This window comes from Medicago truncatula, chromosome 1, assembly GCF_003473485.1.
Source record: "Medicago truncatula cultivar Jemalong A17 chromosome 1, MtrunA17r5.0-ANR, whole genome shotgun sequence".
Taxonomy (NCBI): Eukaryota; Viridiplantae; Streptophyta; class Magnoliopsida; order Fabales; family Fabaceae; genus Medicago; species Medicago truncatula.
The window spans coordinates 46,925,763-46,949,346 of NC_053042.1; the positions used below are offsets into that span (position 1 = coordinate 46,925,763).

Here is a 23,584-nt window from a genome sequence, read left to right on the forward strand (position 1 = left end):
ATTCATCTTTATGTCGATAATTTAAAATGGATACAAATATTTTAGAGAGGTGTGTGAAGTGTGTTATTTATGTAATAACTTTTAAAATAACCATAAATTTATAAAAAAAAAAAAAAATCTCAAAATAATTGTACACTCCTCTTTATGAATATTTTAAAATGGAGACAAAAATAGTGAAAATCATTTTTCAGCGGTGTTTACCGCTTTATTTACCGACGCAGAAAATGAATGCAATATTGTGAAGAAAGAGACAGCATTGGGTGACGTGGATGATTAAGAAAGGTCCCTCACATCACGCATTGATTTTTCCTCCTCACTCTTCTTACAACAACAACAACAACAACAACTCTCTCTCTCATTCAACAAATTCTCTCTTCAAGATTCAATCAATCCATGGATTGTAATTGCTCACACTTCCAGCCCCCTCCATCCTCTTCTTCCAACCCCTACAACCTCCTCCTCCAATCCCTCTCCCTAATTCCAATCAACCATTACCTCCTCGCCACCGCCTTCGCTCTCACATACTTCCTCTACAATTTCCTCGAAATCCATTTCCTCCAAGATCTCCTCACCGGATTCTCCGGCTCCACCGTCCACTTCACCTACAACTCCTCATCCGTTATCTACGATGCCGTCGTTTCTAAGTGCCGGATTCTTCACGGCAGATACTCCGTCACGCCTTGGCTTTCTAGTCCTCATCTTCAAACTGTTTTTCTTAACTTCTTCGGAAATCCTCCTACTTTTAAATACAAAAGGTCACAACAAAATCCTTAATTCTTTCATTTATTATCATCTAATTATCTGCTTTCATTAATCTAACTTTTTGTTTATATTATTATTTAATTTCAGACAATTGTTTAATACTCCTGATGGTGGAACTATTGCTCTGGACTGGGTTATAAACTCTCATGGTATATACATATCCTTCACTTTTCGTACTCTAGTTTTACACTGTCGGCATATCATTTAACCAAAAGTCCACAGTTTTGTTTTTAATGATCTCAATATGAATTTAATTAGTATACTATGTCAATGTACAATTATTTTACTTACATATTCAATGATGTGTTGTTGCATTGATGTGACAACACATTATTGAATTATGTGTAAAATAATTGTATACCGATAGAGCATACTAATTAAACTCTTATCATAATTGACTGACAGTGTAAAATCTTTAGATTATCAATTTGTTTTTCACAAATGCTTAGTTATTTCTTGATGTGGCAATAGTTATTATTTTCAAATTATAAGATTTTGTGGTTGACCTTTGGGAATTTTGTGTTTTATCAAGATGCAGAGAGTGCCGTCGCTAAAGACGAATCTAATCCTGTTGTTGTAGTGATTCCTGGTTTAACAAGTGATTCCTTTTCTCCTGTAAGTTGTTGTTTATGAATCATGATTTTGTTTATGTTTGCGCTTAAATGTTAAGGAGTGAAATGATAACGAAGTCAGAGGTTAAATCCTCACTCCAAGCACAATATAATTCTAACAATATGAGCATTGACTGTTAAAAACAAATTTTAGTTTTATATCTGGCTATTTTTTCTGTTAATCAAGGCGAGGGGAAATGGGAAAATCATATACTTATATACTTGAGGTTTCATAATTGATTACTTGAGGGCAGGGGTTGTGATCTCTGGTCGTGGTATCTTTTTCTTTTATAGAATCAGTTGGAACTACCCTATCCTAGGCTTGTGCTATACTATTGATATTATTGTCTTTAACATAAAAGTAAGTTGAACAATACATTTGAGGTTAAAAAACAATTATGGAGGTGGACTGGGCTATTGGATCAGCCCATACCCCAATCGCCGTCTAGAACTAATGGGCGAGCAAAACAGCCCATGATCCGAACCGACTATCTCCTGCCTTGATGAGCAGTGAATAACCAACTCCACACGAGGTTTAAGGAGCGGGAAACTTAAACTTCAGGAGCAAGAAAGCTTGCGGAGTTTTAGGAAAGCACCTTAATTCATTCACTTCCTACCCCCCAAATATTTCACATAGGGCCTGGGAATTGGAACACTACCAACTAGGTCTGACCCCCAGTTCTTAGCAAGAACAGGAAGTAATAGCTCAAAATCCTAGCTTCAAGGTAGAATCAATTGAGGCAAGAACAATTCTGCTTGAGTACACTCAAACATATCAAAATAAATTTCAGACTTCTAAAATCACTTCATCACTCCCAAAAATTGAATCTGTACAGCAATCATACACCAAATCTACTGTAGGTGATTTTTATGCTATTTTGTACGATTCAATGGTAATTTCATCTAACCGTATATAATAATATTAATAATGTTTGCTTCTTTGCAATACATGTTAAAGGCACCTTAGTGGAGAAATCAGCCTCTTGTAAATGCAAACTAGCAAAGCTTCCTATTATAGAACTGCAGTTCATTTCTTCCATGAAACCCATCATAGTTTTCATTATATATTACATTATGCTTTGCATATTGAGAAAATGCATATTGAATATCACACGTCACACATTAAAGTCCTCCTTGAAACTCTGGCATGACAAATAAGCTTCCACTTGCCAGTGTTATGGCCTAAGGCTTGGAATTACAAAACATATATCCACTTGAAACTCACGCATTGTTGTTTTATTTATTCATTCTTTTTTAGCATCATATGTGCTAGATGTATGCTTATACCCTTATAAAATGTTAATTAATTTTAATTATTCATCTCCTTTTGCCATTTAGGATATTCATTTATATTTTAGCGGCGTCTTACAGTTTACTTTTTTTTTCCCTCTGTTTCTTCCTTCCCCTTGGTAGTATCTCAAACATCTTGCATATCATACAGCAAAGCGTGGATGGAAAGTTGTTGTCAGTAATCACCGAGGACTTGGAGGCGTTTCAATCACGGTTAGTTTATCTGCTACCTGAGATTTTATAGATTAACAAGTTTGACATGTTTCAAGACATAACTTGAATAGCGTTGTCCCATATAAAGAATCATCAGCATCTTTGTTGTACCTGCCAAAGTCATCCAAATCAATCTGAAATTTGGATGACTTTGAACCAATCAATCTTAAGATTGGTTTTATATCTTCCATAGATTAGGTGAAATTTTAAGATTGGTTTTATATCTTCCATAGATTTTAAGCTTGGTATCCTACCTATCAGTTCACAATCTTAAAATTTAGGTTACTTTAACTAGAACATCGAAATGGCAGCAGCAAAGTGCCCCCCCCTCTTTTTTTTTTTTTTTGCATTTTGTTAGAATGTTGGGATTAGTGTGCATATCAATACTGTAAATATTGCGTGGTGTAACATTTTTATTTTTTACCTATAGTAATGTTGTAATTTCTTATTAAAATTGTCAGTCAGATTGTTTCTACAATGCTGGGTGGACTGTGGATGCCCGCACAGTGGTTAATTATGTTCACAAAGCGAATCCCAGGGCGCCTTTGTTTCTCATTGGAACTAGTATTGGAGCTAATGTTCTGGTAAATTCATAGCTCAAGTCTTGTGCAGTGCTTACATCAAACGTCTTAACTTTCATGTAATTAATTAATAAACTAATTTAATTTCTAAATTCAAATTATCTAAACCTAAAAATTTCATTATAACCATGTACATCTTCAAGTTCTACGTGTACCTAGGACTTGGCTTTCTCACATTGACCTTTATTTTTTCCTGAGCTATGCTCTCTCCTGGCTGGAGCTTGATCAAAATTCCTTGCTTTTGCCGTTCTGGTTTTGGATAATGTTGTCAGAACTGTTCTTGCTCATGATATTGGTGTTTCCTACTTGTTCATGTATTTGTGTATTGTATTATCATATTATATTTAGTTGTTTGACATCTCTCCCTTCACCACATTGACCTGTATTTCTCCTTGCTTCAACTATTTTGTTTTATTCTTTATAATGCCTATCCAGAGAACCAAAAATTATACTGGTTTTTAAGATGGATCTCACATTGATTTAAACTTTATTTACAGATAATGATACTAAACGACCCCCCTGCCCTGATCCCCTTGAAAAAAAAAATGGATAAGATAGGGAAGATATCCCTGCTAGTTCCTAACCACATTTTTTCGATAAATTCTGACTAATATGTTGGTGCTTATTTTGATTGTTTTTAACTTATGTCATAACATTTGGTACATACACCATCTTCTTTTCAAACTACAGCAAAACTAGAAATTCGACGAATGTTAAACTTGTTATCTTATAAACAAAGAGCTTGTTTTTGGCACTGCACTGTTTCATTTGAAAGATCATTTGCAGATAAAATATCTTGGTGAGGATGGTGAGAATATTCCTGTAGCTGGAGCTGTAGCTGTCTGCAGTCCTTGGGACCTTTTGGTTAGTATTTTGATTTTAAAGTTCATTTTTTGCATTTCAGTTGGCATTGATCAATCATCAAATACCTATGAAAATCGTGACTATCCATCTTTCATCTGAATTTGGACTGTTCATTTGTTTGTGGAACCAGTTGATAAAAATTGTAAGGATTAATTCAAAATTATTTCATTCTTCAAAGAACAAATTAATTAAGCATGCATCCAATAAGCTATTCTATGTAGTTTAATTAAGCACTTATTCATAAATTTTTGAGGAGTTTATTGAAAAAAATGAAAAAGAGCTTATAGACATGTCGGACGTTATTTTTTCTAATTGTATCCGAAGACTTATATAAGTGTTTATGTAGTGATTTATAGGAGAAGTCTAAACAAGCTCTTCCAAGCATCCCATAAATCTTCAATTAAATAGTCCTCAATCCAACAATTCTATACATGACTTCTTTGTTACATGTTTTAAAAATAATCATAACTTATGCCATTTCCATTTTCCCATAGAGAAGTTTATCGGTTTTCTTTGTTTATAGCTCTAAGTTATACTCGATGTACAAGTTATGTATTTATCTATCAGTCTAAGATTTTCAACTTTAGCAATGGGGTGGATAAATTGCAAATTAGTTCTTAAGCAGGGAGAGTGGGTTAGGGAGTAAAGTCAGGTGTTTCTGGAAAAGTTGAAGACATGTTGGTTTGAATAGTATAAACATAATGGGAAGTATTTTGAAGATTAGAGTTTGGGATACAAGATATGTGTTTCTGGTTCAAAATTGTTTTATACAATATATTGATATGATTGATGCAGTTCAATTGAATTTCACTGCCATTAACCATAACTAAACGTTTGAATTGTTTTGCATTTTGGCTGTTATTGTACCTTAACCTGACGTTATGTTACCTTTATAACGTTTTAACGTTTGCAGATAGGGGACAGGTTTATAACCCGTAAGCGTGTGCAGAAATTTTATGATAAAGCACTAGCATTTGGACTTCAAGGTTATGCAAAATTGTATGTCTGTCTGTATCTTACCATTTGAGTTTAAATTTGTTTATGATAAGTTATCGGATTTTCTTCTATAAAATTCTTCATTTGCAGACAGACATGCAAAAACTAAGAAGTTTATGTGTAGTTCATAATCGCATTTGCTTTGACATATTTTTTCCAATATTCATTGCATGCAGACACCAGCCTCACTTTTCTCGCCTTGCTAATTGGGAAGGGATAGAAAAGGTGACCTTACTCTATAATTTCATATTTGTTATGAGAAATGCTAGGAGCACTCACTTTCTAGCACTCTCTCCAACACTCACTTTTTTATTGAGTGAAATTCATGTGGGTCTCACGATTTTATGTGGGATCCATTTCGAAAATCTGGTACCCACATGGATTCCACCCAATAAAAGAGTGTGTGTTAGAGTGTTAAAAAGAAAATGTCAATAGCACTCCTTATTTATTATTACCATGTTGTTAAAAGCGCGATCTAGATCGTGAGATCATAAGATCTCATGCGTTTCTCTCTCTCCACCGTCCGAGCTGTACGAAAATCATTGTAGAGGCTGGAGCAGTGAGCGCGCAGAGGAAGATCATTAATTCGTGGGAGCGGCACTATCTCTCGTTCTGGTTTCACACCTTTTCCCGGTTTCGTACTGTTGACCCGGCTGAACCGCTTACGACCATGAATAACTCACGTTACAACCTGGTTTCACACTGGTTTCACACGTTTTTGACTCAGAAGTTGATCCATTTTTTCAGCGCATAAAGAGATACACTAAACTTACACTGTTTTTTGGGACTCGGTGGTTTTTATTTTAATAAGGGGGTCGGTGGTTTTAATTGAGAAATTACTTCCACTCTTGTGAGCTTCTCGTTCCGTATTCCGTAGTGGGAATTAAAAAATTTATCCACTAAAAAAAGTTTTCTATACTTTGTTTAGGTCAATGTCAAACTTTCATCTTTATGATTAAATCAATAAAAAAAATTGTTATTTTTTGGATATTATGTTAAGGTTATTTTTCTGTTATTTCTACAATTTTGTTTTATTTTATGGGATCTTACGATCCGTGTTACGATCCTATGATTTACGCTCTTTCTATGCCCAAACGATCTTCGGTGGGATCCCGAGTTTGACAACCATATTATTACTATTGTCAGGGTAATGACGAAACCGATGATTATTGTACCATTGTATGACTCTGACCTGTCCCTTTTTATTCTGTTATCTACTGAACTTTTTTGTTGATTTACTTTCTAATCGAAAAACAAAGCTATGTTTTTATTGTGGTTTCAAGGGAATTTGTATTAGTGCTTGAATTGTTTGAATTGCTAGAGGGGAGCCCTCTCAGCAATCAATTCTATGAAGATACACTATTCAACATTCAAATACCTAAATCTCTTCAAATTAGGGATTGATATATATCTCCTAAGCCAGTCAAAAATCCGTTCCTTTTCACGGGATATTAATTCAGCAATAGTCAGAAATTATATCTACAATATGAACATTAGTAAATAAGGAAGATGCATGAAGGGTGTAATTGACCTAGGACTAGCTGAGGTTGTTTGTTTGAATTCCTTTTTCCTCTTGTCTCTGTTATTTTATAATGGTCATGATTTACTGTTACTAGTCAAGGACACCATGCAAGTGATTAAATTATGCACGTTGCTTTTAGAGGCCAATTAGTTGATGCTCATTTATTTGTATGGATATGACTTTTTCCTTAACCCAAAGAACTACATTGGTCTAATATGTACCACATTCTTAAATGGTATTTGCCCCATATTATTGATTGGCTTAAGTTTTTAGATTTTAGTCCATTCTGAGTGCATATATATTATTATGTTTTGCAGTCACTTTCAATTCGAGATTTTGATAACCATGCCACCCGCATTGTTGGGAAATATGAGGTACATATGCAGCACATAGAATTTATAATTTTCTATTTTCTTGCCCTTTCTCATTTTCTAGTTCCTTATGTTGATTATAAAAAGTAATCTTGTTTCTTTAGACTGTTGATACATACTATAGACGCAATAGCAGCTCTATTTATGTGCAATCTGTATCGATTCCTCTTCTCTGTATTAGTGCTCTGGATGATCCGGTATGTACCAGGGAAGCCATTCCCTGGGATGAATGCAGGTATGTTGCTTTATTTTATTTTATTTTATTTTTTCCATAATTCTGATTAATTTGTATTCTTTTGCATTACTTCACCAGCTTTTTATTTACTCTTCTTATAGGGCAAATAAAAATGTCGTGTTGGCCACTTTAAAGCATGGAGGACATCTGGCCTTCTTTGAAGGAATAACTGCTTCTAGCCTGTGGTAACTTGACTCATTTTGTACATCTGACTCTTCCATTTTGTCGCATCTTCCATCTCATGCTTTTATCTGTCTACAATTATTGCAATATTCTTTCATTATCCTTTCCGGGGGTGGGGGTTGGGGTTATTCATAAAAAGATCCTGATGTCTTTGATATCATTTCTTGATTGGTTCATGTTGAAATATGATTTCCGTGATATCACCGAAATTCCAATTAATAAGTAACTAATATATAAATATTGAGGAACAACTTTCTTCCCTCTTGCAGGTGGGTAAGAGCTGCTAATGAATTCCTTGATGTACTGCTCTCTAGCAATTGTATGCATGTTCAGAAGAAGGTAAGCTATGTGCTATTGTATTTACATTTTTTGCTTATTGACCATTGTATATTCATCTTCTGGTTTATGCTAATCTGTAATGTAAATACTATATACACTTGGGCATGGCATAAAATGTTATTGAAGATTTGCTGTAGGCTATCTTATCTTTATCTGAGTACCAAGCAGAACCATTTCTATTGGCTGAAACTGTTGTTTATCTGTTAATGGCACTGCAGATCTCTGCACCAAACAAACTCTTGGACTCGGCAATCGACCAGGGTCCTTACGTCAATGTTTCCGAGGATGGAATGGTGGCTGCATTGAACAATGGGCCAACAGTAGACAATGTGAACCAAATAGATGCAAGACAGGATAAACATCATGATGGTCATGACCGGGTCCCAGAAGGAAGTAAAAGAGATGAGCTTGTGACTAACACTAACAAAGAGAGTGTTGATTCCTCCTCTTGTATTGCACAAACGACTAGTGCCCATAATCCAGTGCCTCTTGATGTAGTAACACCTTTCAAAAGATACCTAGGACAGTTATCTCGACAAAATCGATGGTCCATCTGGTTGCTGGCTTATATTGCTATCACCACAAGTTGGCCATTGGTTGGTTCAGCCCTTCATCTTGTGTTTGGAAAAAGGCTTAGGAATATCTTACCCCGAGGTTTAGTTAGAAGATAATATTGTATTGCATTATATCATTGTTGGATTTTATCTGTAGATGTAGATGTATAACAATAATAATAACAATAATAAAAATGATGTCAAAAAAAAAATAATAATAATAAAAATGATAATATTATACGTGCTATTATTTCCTTAGCTTGCTTACATGATAATTCTTCATTTCTTAGCTTATGGTGAAATCAGTTAGGACTTTCAGTGGTCTACTGTTTTTCCTTAAACAGGTTTACCCTGTTCCCATCCTGGTTTTCAACAACAAAACGCCTGTGTATAATAATTTGATTATTCCATTAAGCTTTCTGTATATAAAATATGCATCAGACATGCCCTATACTATAGTGTAGATGTGGAAGATACGAAATGGCAGCTCTCCATACCAGAATATACTACAAGACTTAACAACCGATGTTGTGTATGATGTGATTGCATCGCATGTTATACTACAATTGATTAATTTTTCTTTATACCTGACATTGTTCATCCTTATTTAAAAAAATTCTTTAAAGACAAGATAATTTTCCTTCTATATGAAAATTAAGAGTATTTGTCACTGCAACACAAAAGGTTGAGCAAGCTACACAAACCAAGCCTACACACGTTTTACTTGTACTGAGATAATACTCCTAGGAGATGAGGTTGGTAAATATATATCAACCCCATGCAGCATGGAACTGAAATGAAAAAAGAGCTTTGGTGACAAGAACTTGTAAATATATCAACAACTTTGAACTGATAGCTAAGAGAAGCAATACTTTGTTCATTTTTTGTTGTACCCGAGTTTAAATCCAAAATTCTTCCTTTGTCTGTGTGAATATTTCGGTTGATATTTTCCACCCAGTCAACTTAACAAAATATCAATAGTTATGAAATAGACGTGATACATTTTGGTGTATAGTTAAATTAGGACAATGGGATGGGGTCCTCGTATTCTCCTATACTTTGAACAATCTAGTGATTGTTTCAACTTCCAACTAAACAGTTTGTACTATAGTTGCTATTGTTTTTCTCTTCCATGTGTGCTTGTAACTGTGTGTGTTGGAATCTTCTATAAATAAAACAATTATACTAGCTAGTAGCTAGGAATTAAGTAATAATTGTCACAAAAGTTTCATTGCATAATGAAAAAAAATTATGAGTTGGATTTGTATACTTTGAATTACATTCCGGGACAAAAGTTTTTGGTATAGGTAATGACGTATTTCTTAGAAGGAACATCAAAGACAAATAAAACATCCAAGTAATGATAATGAAATGTTATGAAGGAATAGAAGTTTCTAAAATCAGAAGAGGACGATCAAGATTAATATTAAAAAAACTTCATAAGCTAGATTAATATATGACATTGTTTTCTCAGTCTCTGTCGCTTGTCGATGGTTTATTCGTCCATACACCATGTCTTATATCGTTAGTTATTTAATAATTTCTTATTGCAATGGATGAAACTTAATTTGTCAATCCGTCTATATCTTTGACTGCAGATGTAAATCACATTTTTAAGTGGAATATACCTTTGTTAAATCTCGGACAAAATTATCTGAAGGGCATATTTTATATGCACATAAATCGGAATGGGATCTTCGGACGTATGTGTAAAATACCTTCTAAAGTTTTGCACTTATATAGTTAATTTGATGATTATTTAGAAAAATAAAAAACAAGAAAGTCTCTTGAGGTCAAATTTTATGTGTATCACTATATAGTAATTTGATGACTATTTAGAAAAATTAAAAAAGATAAATTAAAAAATAAACTCATTTAGTGTGTTTTTGCCTTTTTAGTATCATAGTAATAATGTAAGAATCACCATGACCCACCATAGTTTTGCAGAGGCTATAAAATGTAGCTTTTAAAAATCACAAGTGATTCTAACATACCTACATTGTGATAGTAAACATATATTTATATAGTGTTTGGTTCCACGTCAAACTTCGGTGATGGACGCGTATTTATAAGTGTTTGATGTGATTTACTCAATAAAATTTGTGTTTGGGTATTTGAGAAATCAATTTTGATGAGTAAAATTAATCTTACATGAAGCTACAAATCAATATTTTTAAGCATATTTAAATAAATATGAATCCTATTTTTTATGTTGAATAAGTGAAGTGTCTTAAAATAAATAAATATTGACATAAATATGAAACATATATTCATGATGAATAAAAAAATATGAATATATATGATCATTAACGCCAATTGAAAACATTTGAAAGGCCATTATATGACAATTTTTTTTAAAGAATTAAAAGCAAAATTGATGTATTTATATGGATTAAAATTTGTTGAAACAAAATAGATTTTGCACAATGTCTCTAAAGTTTTGATGATAACAAAAGAGTAAATAGGCAATTACCCTTCTGAAATTGTAAGTTTCGTCAATTATCTCCCTGAAATTAACAAAACATCAATTACCCTCTGAAATACACAACGTTAATCAATTTACCCCCTCCGTCAAATTTTTCTGTTAGTTAATATGACGTTTTGCAAATACCCCCCCTGAAGTTTTGCACTTATGTGTAAAATGCCCCCTGAAGTTTTGCACTTATGTGCAAATGGCCCCCGAACTTAAAAATTTATATATTTTTTTCTTATCCTTGACTCAAAAGATGTTAAAGACAAACAATTAATGATGACCCAGCTAGCAGAGGTACCTTTTAGATCTAAGTTGGCTTTCTTCTTTGATACCACATAATCCTTGAGATATTTGGATGATTTTACTATGTTCCTTTTGGCCTGTATTTTACAAGAGTTCATCATCTTCAGCTTGCAGTCCTTGGTCGTCTGTCTCAGGTCCTTGATCCATAAAAATAATGCAGAATTAATAACTTCATATTACTTTAGCAAAATGCATGTTTAGTTCAATTTTTAAGATAGAATAATTTTATTCAAACTTATCTTAAGAAACTGCAAGAATTAATTATTCATGAGGAATGAGTGTCTCTATTTAAATAAGTCATAAGTTATGGAGAATTGAACAAACAAATGGCATAACAAAAACAAAATAAAATAACAGGCCCCATTAAGAATGAAAGAGCCATGTAAAGTATATTAAAGTTAACCCTTAATTGTTTGTCTTTAATATCTTTTGAATCAAGGATAAGAAAAAATTATATAAATTTTTAAGTTCGAGAAGCATTTTGCACATAAGTGCAAAACTTCAGGGGGGTATTTGCAAAACTTCATGTTGATTAACATAAAATTTTGACGGAGGGGGTAAATTGATTAACATTGTGCAATTTCAAGGGGGTAATTGACGAAACTGACAATTTCGGGGGGGGGGTAATTGCATATTTAATCGATAACAAAATATTGAAGAACAATTGGGTATGATAATATATGTTTAAGTGTGCAGACCATGGATTAAAACTTATCAAGTTTTGAGCATATATAAGAGCATCTGAAGCACAAGAGAAGTTACAAACTTTATAGAAGATCTAAAGAAAGGTAGGCTAGAAGTCAACATTGTGATCAGAAGTGAAGAACTCATCCAAAAACTACTGGAGGTCGGACTCTGGATCATCAGACTCAGTCACCCATACTCTGAAGACTTAGGAGCCACAACAACTTTGTCTTCTTTTGAAAAAGGGTCACTTTCATGATCTGACCAAGTACATTTTGTCTTCTTATGAATCACGTGCTAAGTTAAATTCAAGGGCAAAAGGAATGAAAAAGATAATTCCATTTGCAGCAAAGGAATTTCAAATGTGCCTTCAACGACGTTAACCAAATCAAAGAACATTTCAACGTCTATGATCAAGCTTCTCAATAACTCAAACCTATGAGTTGACACCTCTCCAACGTCTCTCATTTCCTTTCCTATATAAGGAGCTGAAGACTTAAAGAATAAATAAGACTCTGCAGTTTTTACAAGTGCCCTTACTCTATCAAATTCAAAAGCGCATAAACACTTAATAATGAGCAGTGCTAAATAAAGCGAGAGCTTTTATCCCGAACTAACTGCGAATACTAAATTAGCCAATTATATATTGTATTTTAGCGGAAAACATGGCGCAAGTTGATATATAATTGTGGCACCTAATTCCTTGCTGCCTTCGGGATCAATTCACGAGCAATTTTTCGGGATACATATCATTTCCGCTTAATAATTTTTTACCATGTTTATATCTTAGAAATTCTAAAGTCTTAAAGAGTGTTACTATATTTTTATAATTGTTTATACATCTGATTGTATATAAAGTGTAAAACCAAACAATCTTTTATTTGATCAAGTTAGATTGTAAGAACTCTCTTTCAGTTGTGATTGAGCATTAGAAGTCTTTTACTTGCGTGTTTGAGCATTTGAAAGTGATCTATTGCATGTGTGCTTGAGCTGTTGTAATCAAAATAATTCTTATTGTTAATTTGTAATTGTTTAAATTATTATTAATTTTTTTTTTATTAGGGGCCATTTTTTATTGGAACGGCCCTGATCTTTAGTAATTATAGTTGAAATTCCTTGGAAGTACAAGAGGACTAGACTACTCTCAGTTTTTTGGAAATATTGATATAAACACTCTCTCTCTTTGTGTTTGAACTAATCTGTTGCATTCAAAACCTAGATTGGACTCTGAAACCATTAAAACTTTGATCAGCAAAACACTTGATGAAAGTTATAAAAAAAACTAATATAGTTCAACCCCTTCTTGTATTTTTCTCACCTTCAAAATTTTATTTAACTAAAACTAATATGTACCGCTAACTCCATTCTCCAAGATAATGAGTATTGAGAGTAACTTATCCTCCACTGAGAGCATCTTCTTCCTTAATGATAATACATACAAAGTCATGATTGCTACTTAGAGAGTGTGTCAAAGATGCCAAGAGTTGGAGTGCAAGAATCGTAATATCCGGAAGATCCCCTAAACTTGTTACATTACTGTTCATAATTACATCCACTATTATGCAAATTTATAATATTTTGAAAGAAGACAACAGCTGTAGAAGCAAATAGTTTGCATCTTAGGATGCAGACAACTAACATATGGATGCTGGTGTCTCAAATTAAATAAAGTTATTCCCAATACTCAATGAACTACAAAGCATGATTTCCCGGATCATGTCATATGAATGTGAGGGCCACACCATTACTGTTTTCTGTAAAATGCTACTCACTGCATTTTTTTAAGATAATTCTTACGTTGACATCAATATTAATGTGCAATATTGTATTTGTATACTGTTTTTTTTGTTAGGGTTTGAACCACAAACCTTACATATATTATACATTGTCTCTACTAACTGAGTTAAGCTCAAGTAATAATATCATGAAGACAACGCGTGATATGAATCCATTGATCTACACACAATTTGATACATATTCCCGAACTATCATGGTTTACTTAGGATTGCTAAACTAAACTATAGAAACATGATCTAATATTCTTTATGATATCTTATTATCTTAGGTATTTTAGTTTTTTAATGTGCTGAGTGTTTTTATTTTTTGGGAGGGTGAAATATAGAAAACAGTAGTTTTGATGAGTGATAACTTACTCCACTGCCCTTTCTTTCTTTTCTTTCTTTCCCCATCCATCAGTTTTCAGAACCGACCACACCACCTCTCTTCAATTCAACCCCCACCACTCCTTTCCATTCCCTTTTGTTCCTTTTCATCATCTTTACACGCAAACAAAGCTGTGGAGGAGAGTAAAAAAAAGTGTAAGAAAATATAAATAGAAAAGTTAAAATTAGTGCTCTTAAAAACATGTTTTGGAGACTAAAAAGTTGAATGATAATTGATAGAGAGATTATGAGTTGTACAGTCCTTCTAATGCTAATAATTGTTAATATTAGCCGTTCATTTTCTTTTTGGAACATAAGCATATAGTGAAATCAAAAAAGAAAAAAATATTACTGAATCATATAGTAGTTGGTACATCATGCAAAATACAAGGATTGGAGTGTGACAAAGATACTCTAACAAGATTATGAGCAACCATATTTATTTGTTTTTTAATATACGATAATACATAGTCATTTCTAGAAAGTAAAAAACTTTTACAATATGATACAAGATCACCAAATTCGTTAGTAAGAGTGGTGGAAGTGTTGAGTGCATTAGTTACAATTACTGACATTTTGCATTCCATGCATAATGGCCAACTTAATAGCTTCCAGTAAAATTAAATCTCAGTTGAATTAACAAATATCAAAATTGTTAGTTGGATTCCTTAGTGTTTCATATTCAAACTTAGAAACTCTCATTTATATCTATTAAGTCTTCCATTGTATTTACCATTTCATCAAGAAAGAAAAGGAAGAGTTTGTTTTAGAGAAAAGAGAACACTGAAAAACCCTCACGTGGGGTCGTCTGACACATCCAAAATTTTCCACCATAACCAGCCTGAATGAGAGATTGATGAAGTACTTGTCCTTGCTCGGTATATTTGTTTGTTGTTTCTAACACACACACACCCTATCTCGTCTCTTTAGTATACTTCATGTTTTATCTATATATAAATACACGTACTTGTCTTTTATTTTTATTTTTTATTTTTATTATAATTTATTTTGTCACGCCACAGTGAAACTGAAAAGAAAAGAAAATATAAGAAGGTTTTTGGGGTTTGTTTTTGTTTTGTTTTGTCTTTGACATGGGGGTGGCAGTGAGGCCTCACGTGGGTATATCTGACACCAAGGCATGTTTTTCTACCTTACCCTCTTTTCCTTCTTTCCTTCCTCGTTTTACCTTTCCATTCATCAAGTTCAGACAAACACATTTCTTGCATTTCGGTTTTGCTATTTTCTTTATTTTTATTTTCTTATGGATATGCACGAGGGGGTTTATATTTATCATCATTATATACTTTTTGCTTAAAAATGGTTTACTCTTTTTTTTTTTCTTCATAAATTTTCTCTACTAAAAATAATTTTGGTTAGGGCATGATGACATTAAATATTGGTATATCTTGTAATTAAGATACAAACTTTTGTTTACTAAATTGTATAGTCTAGTCTATTTTATTAGACCTAATCTAAAATGATTATTAAAGCTTATTTCCATTGGTTCTACACTAGATGCTCTTTCTTCTTTGGATATATAACATTTTTTTGGACAAATCGGATAACATATATCGAACAAAATGCCATATGTCAGTCTCAAATTGCATTTATGCTATATTTGGAGCATATTAATGGCAAGTTATGTGTCTTCCATTAACAAGACAATCAAGAATTAAGAACCTTTCCATGTTTGATGTGACCTTTAGAGGATCCAGCGCTGCTACCAATGACTATTTCAAACATCAATACCAACTCCTATGATGAACTCACTCACTCTTTAATACGGGAAATGATTTTCTTTCTTTTGCAAAATGATTGATAGGCACAAACTTAAATTATTACACGTAGATTCTTCACGTAACCATCGATTAGTTAACTGTTCTTTTTTCTTTTGCAGCAGAACGATCATATCATGGTTAAAAACAATGTAATCACATTTCTTTAACTAAGATTAAACCTATTTATGAGTTGGATTGGAGGGAGTATAATTTTTTCTATATCTGTAAATTTGTTAAAGAAATTTAAAATAATAAATTTATATTAAAACTTGTGTATTTTATCTTAAATATATAACTTTTTTTTAATAGGCCAAGAGTAAAATAACATCAAATATAACTTTTTATTACATAATTGTTGTTTTTTTAATAAAAATTGTTAGTTTTAGTTGTTCTAACATATAAAATTTTGCACACATTAAACAAATCCTTTATTTATATATATATATATATATATATATATATATATATATATATATATATATATATATATATATATCATCAATGTGCAAAAGTTTTATAAATACATCAAATAATATATTATCACATCATATGTTATTTGAACAATCATTTATGGAACAATTTATAAGACAATCAAAAATATACAAAAAAGTAGATATTAAAACAAGGAAAATGCTAACCGATGTCCCTGGGACACTGGTTAAGGATATGAAAAAGGAAATTATATAATAGTTAATGTTTTGAAATTATGTAATTAATTTATAATAAAGTCAAAAATAGTTTCCTTTTATAGTAATAATTCTCTTTTATGGTATGCTTAACCAGTGTGCTTCGGGGGCATCGGTTAGCAGGACCCTTAAAACAATAGAAAAAAAAAAGTAAAAACATGGGAGAAAATTGTCGTAAAAAAGTATACAAACATCATTTGTCCAATTTAATAAGTAAAACGTGCATGACTTGTTCTTAAGTATAAAACTTTTGTACACCAAACGTTGTATATAAACTTAACTAATTATATATTATTAGTGTGAAGATTGTTTATCTCTTTTTCTTGAATATGGATACTCATAACTAAACTTAAGTTTTTAAATTTGAAATATTGGACGACATTATATTATTTAGTTATTGTTGTTATTTTATTTTAATTATTATATTTTAATTTTAAATTTGAATTACGATTAGTTTAAATATGATCAATTAATTATAGTTGTAAATAGCTGCACAAAATTAATTGTAATTAAATTAATCCATTTAATTAAAATTTATGCACGATCAGGTAAAAAAAAGTATAAAAAATAATAATGTAAACAAAAGATTTTAAATAAATGGTAAAATTAGAAGAAAAAACTATACAAAAATTTAATAAACCTTTATGTAGTTTTTTTTTTTTGAGGGAACCTTTTATGTAGTTATAGATTGATAACCAACTTGAATCTCAAATAGTATAGTGGCCGAACTCACACACCTTAAGTCTAGATAAATGAAAAATTTGTGGTTCGAAATTCAGTTCCTGCATGTTTTATCCTTGCAATTAGCACCTAAGATGTATTTACAAGATAGTAAAAAATGAATTTTATGATAATAATATTAATAAAAAATGGAAAACAAAAATAAATATTTTATTAAATTTATTAAAAAAAGAAGGGTCTACCGTTAAAACGGGTCTGTATTAGACAACCTTTTTTATTTATAATAAAATTTATTTTCTTATGAAAAATAATATGAGCACACTCTTAGACTATTTTTCAGATGTCCATATTATACGCACTTATCAAATAAGGAGAAATGTTAAATATGCAATAAAAGTTTTTTTTTACAAAACATATGCAATAAAAGTTAATTTCATTTATTTATTTTTGTAAAGATTTATCACATCAAATCAACATTGGATGAAGTACTGTGCAAATTAATGATGAACATGAGACATCCTAGTGTTGTCAATGGATTCACTGTATGGTGCAAAATATAGGGATAGCCAAAGAAAGGTTAAATATATATTTCCTACTTTGATAGAAGTTCCTTTCCTTCACAATGGCATATGCTTTTAAATTTATTAATTGAAGTGAACCCGTTTCTTTCATTCAGTCATGGTTCATGTTTTTACTACCAAAATGAGAAAAATCAAAGTTAAAGAATCACTTATAGATTAGTGATGCTGCACTTTAATTTAATAAAATTAAAGAAAAAAGTATATATATCACATATATATACGGGTAAAGTTGGGTGGCTTTTTGTTAGCATCCATTTGTCTTGGTATATTATATGACGAGAAAGTGTCAAAAAGTTTCCTTTGCAGAGGATCCCTATGTACTTAAGGAATATATGATAAGAAAGCCAAAATCCTTGTAAATCTCTCTAAGTTGTGCCAATTAGAATCATGTTGACAAGAATAAAAGATCCGAATTTCTTTGTTGTTTCCATCAAAGGCAATATAAGCAAATATTAAAACCTAACAAGTATACTTTAAATGCATATGTCGTTGACTAGTGTGTTTTTATTCAAAAATATGATCCACATATGCAAAATGTATTGACATCATGAAGGTATATAGCCATAGCATATATATAGCTAGCATATACATAGAGATTATTTCTTCTCTTAATTATAATATATTGGTCACACATATGGAAATCTAGGTATAGAATAGATATAGCCAAATGATCAAAGGCAAGGAATGTGTATAGTGAAGAAAAGGAATAGTATATATTGATGAAGATATATACTAACTTGTTATTATTAATTAAAAGGGCAATGAAAAAAGTGTATATATAAAGAGAATTGTTGAAGGACGGTACGTTTGATTCCCTAATGACACCGCTGTCTCTTGTCCAATTCATATGGCATCTTCCAAGCCATCTCAACTACCAAAGGAGTAAAAACCTCTTTAATAAACATTTTTCATTTCAAAAAGCATTCTAATTCCAATACATATAATAATAATGAAAAGATCTATGTGTTTTCCTCACTCAAGACACTGATTGTAATAAAGAATATAAAGATGCCCTTCTTTCTTAATCTCTCCGTCTTATTGCAAAGTATATATAGTATATGCATATATTTATTTTTTTGGTCAAGGGTATAAGGTATAGTATGGACATATTACTATATGTGTTCCATAATAATTGTCATATTCGTAAATAAATTAATGTAGTTTTAATTGATTTTTCTACAATTATACTATTATTCACATAATATATATTATTTTTCACTTTGCAATTATATTAATAAAAATAAATTGGTTAATAAAATAATTTTAAAATAAAATCTTCATTCTCGTTATTTTATTTATCATTTTTTCTTAATGTAATAAAAATTAAAGGTTTTGTTAACACGGACACCCGATAACATTTTTCATAAATTAATATAATAGAAAAAACTAAAAAAACAATTGATCCTTCTTTCTTTGGTCTCTTCCTCCTATATATAGCCATGTTATGACATGAGGGAATTTTTGTGAACTTCTCCCTCATAAAAGTCCACAACCATATCACCTTTTTTCGTCATAGATTTTGTCTATCTCTTTCTCTATTTCACACACACACACACAAAAACAAAGATTATATTATATTTCTCTCCTTTTTTCAGATATGGAAGCTGATTCAGAAGAAGATGAGCTTCTGAATCTTAGCCTTTCAGTTAATAGAGAAAGAAAAAAGAAGGGAAAAATCATCATAAGTAGAGAAAATAACAACATGATGAGTACTAATAGAAACTCCTATGAAGGCTATGAAGGAAAAATCTTTCATCTTCTTCAAATGAGAGAACAAATGCTAAGAAAAAGTACTCTCAACATTGAAGATTCAAATGGTCTTCCATTAATTCACTTACTTCTCACAACAGCAACTTCTGTTGATGAAAACAACTTGGATTCATCTCTTGAAAACCTAACAGATCTTTACCAAACAGTTTCACTCACCGGTGATTCGGTTCAACGTGTCGTCGCGTATTTCACCGATGGTTTAACTGCAAAACTCCTCACAAAAAAATCACCATTCTATGAAATGTTGATGGAAGAACCAACAATCGACGAAGAGTTTCTCGCATTCACAGATCTCTACAGAGTTTCACCCTATTTCCAATTTGCTCATTTCACTGCAAATCAAGCTATCTTGGAAGCCTTTGAAAAAGAAGAAGAGAAAAATAACCGTTCTATTCATGTTATTGATTTTGATGCTTCATATGGTTTTCAATGGCCTTCACTGATTCAATCACTTTCAGAAAAAGCAACAAGTGGCAACAGAATCTCTTTCAGATTAACTGGTTTCGGTAAGAATTTAAAAGAGCTTCAAGAAACTGAATCTAGGTTAGTTAGTTTCTCAAAAGGTTTTGGTAACATTGTTTTTGAGTTTCAAGGTTTGTTAAGAGGATCAAGAGTAATTAATTTGAGGAAGAAAAAAAATGAAACTGTGGCTGTTAATTTAGTTTCCTATTTAAACAAAATGAGTTGTTTGTTGAAAATAACTGACACATTGGGATTTGTTCATTCTCTTAACCCTTCCATTGTTGTGATTGTTGAACAAGAAGGTAGTAAAAATCCTAGTAGAACCTTCTTATCAAGATTCACAGACACATTGCATTATTTTGCAGCTATGTTTGATTCACTTGATGATTGTTTACCACTTGAGAGTATTGAGAGGTTAAGAATTGAGAAGAAGGTTTTTGGTAAAGAGATTAAAAGCATGCTTAATAACTATGATGATGTGGAAGGTGGTGTTGATTGTGCAAAATATGAAAAGATGGAAACATGGAAAAGTAGAATGGAGAATAATGGATTTGTTGGTATGAAAATGAGTTCAAAATGTTTGATACAAGCAAAATTGTTGCTTAAGATGAGAACACATTATTGTCCACTTCAATTTGAAGAAGAAGGTGGTGGTGGTTTCAGGGTTTCAGAAAGAGATGATGGAAGGGCTATCTCTTTAGGATGGCAAAATAGGTTTTTGCTTACTGTGTCAGCATGGCAATCACTTTGATGATTTGATAGATCTTTAATAATCTTATGTCTCCTAACTATTTTCATCATTTTGGTAATAATCTACACTCAAAATGATGATTCATTACACTTTAGCTACCTAATATTTTTCTTCTTTATTTTCTTTCTCTAGCTATGATCTTTTTCTATATATAAGACATATTATGTCTTGAATTATTAAGAGTTTAATTTTCCGTAGTTTGTAGGTTGTTCAAGTAAATATATGAAGCATATATGTATGTATCTTTCTTAAGGAATTAAATGTCCTTTTTTCTTGTTCATTGTATTAGCATCATGAACCCTAATATCCCTTTTTCTGTTTTGGGTGCAAGTGGAAAAACCCTAGTTGAAGTGATGAACATATCTTTTATGAAACTCAGGTATAATTGAGTAAGATGCGGTTTCTTGTTATCCTAAAATGTCATTTTATGTATAGATAAAGTTATTTTAAAAGGTCCCTTTCAACGAATTATTATTTTTGAAAGATACCGATGACTTCATGAATCATCTTATAATCTATTAATATAATTAAAAATAGTTCTCTTTTTTATACATGGAAAAAATATCTTTCCTACTAGAACTGTTTTTATCCTTAACGAAGAATGTTATAGCAAAAATTGTTATTGTGATAAGCAGGCCAAGACAAAGATTTATGAATAAAAGAAACGATTTTTTTCTATCATTAAAGAAAACGAGAATTTGCTATTTTTTTTTAAAGGAAAAACGTTTAAAATAAAATATTCTTACTATGAAGATTCGAGCAATATTCACTTTTTTTAAAGAACATAATAAATATTGATGTGACAATTTATGATTAATTGACAAAAATGAAATTTTTATATTAACAATATATTTAAAAAAAATTGGTCAAATAGTCTATTCTTTAGACTCACACCAAAATTGTTAAGGAGTTGGAAATTCCAGGTTAGAACTTCAACATTTGGATGTCAATGTCCATTAAACTACTAGTTAATTTTTTTTTTTTTAAACAATGATAACTAGAAATTACATGTACACTGTTGCGATTATTTTAAAAAAATAGTAATTTTTTTTGAAAATTTAGTTTTAAATATAAAAGGAATTTTACACATTCTTCTTCTTATCATTATATTACATACGTTGTTATTGTTGTTTTATGCTGATACATATGCACCAACGTTTATATGTTGAGTTATGATCAAATGGAATATTGTCTAGTTATGAAGAGTAATTTCACACTGTCAATACATTATAATTAAATTTAAATTAGGTAAAGTTTAAATTACTAGAACAGAAGATAAATCACCGGCAATGTATGGAGTATATTCTAAGGATTTAAAATTATACACTGTTGATGTAATTTGACTCTAATAATCATACAATATATTTTTCTATATTGTTAAATGTATTCCTTAAGAAAAACTGTAATTTGTTAAATTCCTTAAAAAAACTGTATTTTTACTGATAAAAATATATTACCCTCATCAGATAATCAATGTAAATTTATTTTATACTAACTGATTTTCCAATCAAACTCATATTTTCCTTTTTCAAAAAAATAAAATAAATCAAACATATTTTAATGTTTTTCTTTTTTTGGGTGATATTTTAATGTTTTTGCTAATCAGCTGTAATTGGGTTTAACTACCCAATGGGAGTTTCAGAGTATCCTCATGGCTTAGTCCTTTTGAATCCACTATGAGATCAAGTGTCTATTTAGCTCGGCGTTTGTCAAACAGAGTTTGATGGAAATCACGGTAAAAAACCATGTTAACGTAAAAGTTAGTATTTGGAGCTTCTGAAAATCACGGTAAAAACATACCCGAAAACATGCAAACGTGCTTTTGTGTGGTGCAAACAGGAAACCAAACACATATTTGTTAATACTTGAGTCAACAATGGGACATGGGCATATGTTTATTTTATTGGCGTTGGGCTACCTTTGAAATGAATGGACTCCAAATATCGAAGTTGAGTTTGTTTATTGTGAGAAAGTCGTGATACCGATTCTCCCATCACCGCGTTGGTAACTCATATTTTAATGTAACATAATACATATACAGATATTAACTTTCTTCAATACTAGGGTTTTTTTCCTCTGAAAACCAAAGAGTTAAAAAAAAAAAAAAAAAAAAAAAAAAAAACTATTTCATAATATTTTGAAAGTAGTAATTAGAGGAATGGTCAACTAAGTTGGTTATCAATTGATTTATCTTGGATTTTACGAAGATTTGAGTTTGAATTCTACATATTTAATGTGAGATTGCTGGATAATATATAAGTCCATTTGTCTGCGCATTTCAATTTGAGTCTCCCCCATTCTAAAGAGCTCTTGAACCCAACTCGTTTCTTAATTTTTTTTATAAAATAAATAATTAGAGGAAGATAACCAATTGCCCTTCATTAAGAAATAAAAGGCTTTGCAAGAGTTCTCATTTATCAAGATTTTTTTTTGTTTTTGTGTGTTGATAATAGTTATTCCTTATGCTTGAGGCAAAATAGTTTGAAACTAACCCATTAACTCTAGAATTTTCATTCAGGTCAGATGATGATTATCACTTGTGAAATTGTTGCCAACTTGGCTTGCTCAAGTTTAGAAAGGAAATTAATGGATCAGATTTTATAATTTTTAGATCACACTCACATAGTTTTGATATAATTTCATATAAAATAAAATTGTTTTACCACCCAAACACACCATAGGGACACGAAATGCCTTCAGGAAGTTCCTATGCCTAGCTATGATTCTCTCTT

General features: G+C 31.3%; 2 protein-coding genes across 3 annotated transcripts; both read left to right on the plus strand.

Annotated features, from left to right (window-relative positions):
• The first annotated feature begins 317 nt into the window (after positions 1–317).
• LOC25484954 (embryogenesis-associated protein EMB8) lies at positions 318–8,761 on the plus strand. 2 transcript variants are annotated; one of them, XM_013614049.3, is made up of 13 exons: positions 318–755; positions 850–911; positions 1,295–1,377; positions 2,787–2,876; positions 3,338–3,460; positions 4,244–4,321; positions 5,235–5,320; positions 5,494–5,542; positions 7,157–7,213; positions 7,315–7,445; positions 7,547–7,630; positions 7,898–7,967; positions 8,186–8,761. In XM_013614049.3, exons 1-13 carry the CDS (start codon positions 394–396, stop codon positions 8,636–8,638), a joined length of 1,728 nt encoding a protein of 575 aa, XP_013469503.1. In that variant the 5' UTR covers positions 318–393; the 3' UTR covers positions 8,639–8,761. The 2 variants fall into 2 exon arrangements, with proteins under 2 accessions (XP_013469503.1, XP_013469502.1); XM_013614048.3 differs by lacking the exons at positions 5,235–5,320; positions 5,494–5,542.
• Positions 8,762–19,350: 10,589 nt separating this feature from the next.
• On the plus strand, positions 19,351–21,203 carry LOC11419428 (GRAS family protein RAM1). The gene has a single exon (XM_003591945.3). It carries the CDS (start codon positions 19,467–19,469, stop codon positions 20,850–20,852), a length of 1,386 nt encoding a protein of 461 aa, XP_003591993.1. The 5' UTR covers positions 19,351–19,466; the 3' UTR covers positions 20,853–21,203.
• Positions 21,204–23,584: the final 2,381 nt, after the last annotated feature.

Bases quoted from the DNA above. Each gene is read 5' to 3' on its own strand.
- LOC25484954 (XM_013614049.3), top strand. From the start codon at position 394: ATGGATTGTAATTGCTCACACTTCCAGCCCCCTCCATCCTCTTCTTCC. The intron at 756-849 runs GTCACAACAAAA...ATTTAATTTCAG, and splicing joins CCTACTTTTAAATACAAAAG to ACAATTGTTTAATACTCCTG. The intron at 4,322-5,234 runs GTTAGTATTTTG...TAACGTTTGCAG, and splicing joins GCAGTCCTTGGGACCTTTTG to ATAGGGGACAGGTTTATAAC.
- LOC11419428 (XM_003591945.3), top strand. From the start codon at position 19,467: ATGGAAGCTGATTCAGAAGAAGATGAGCTTCTGAATCTTAGCCTTTCA.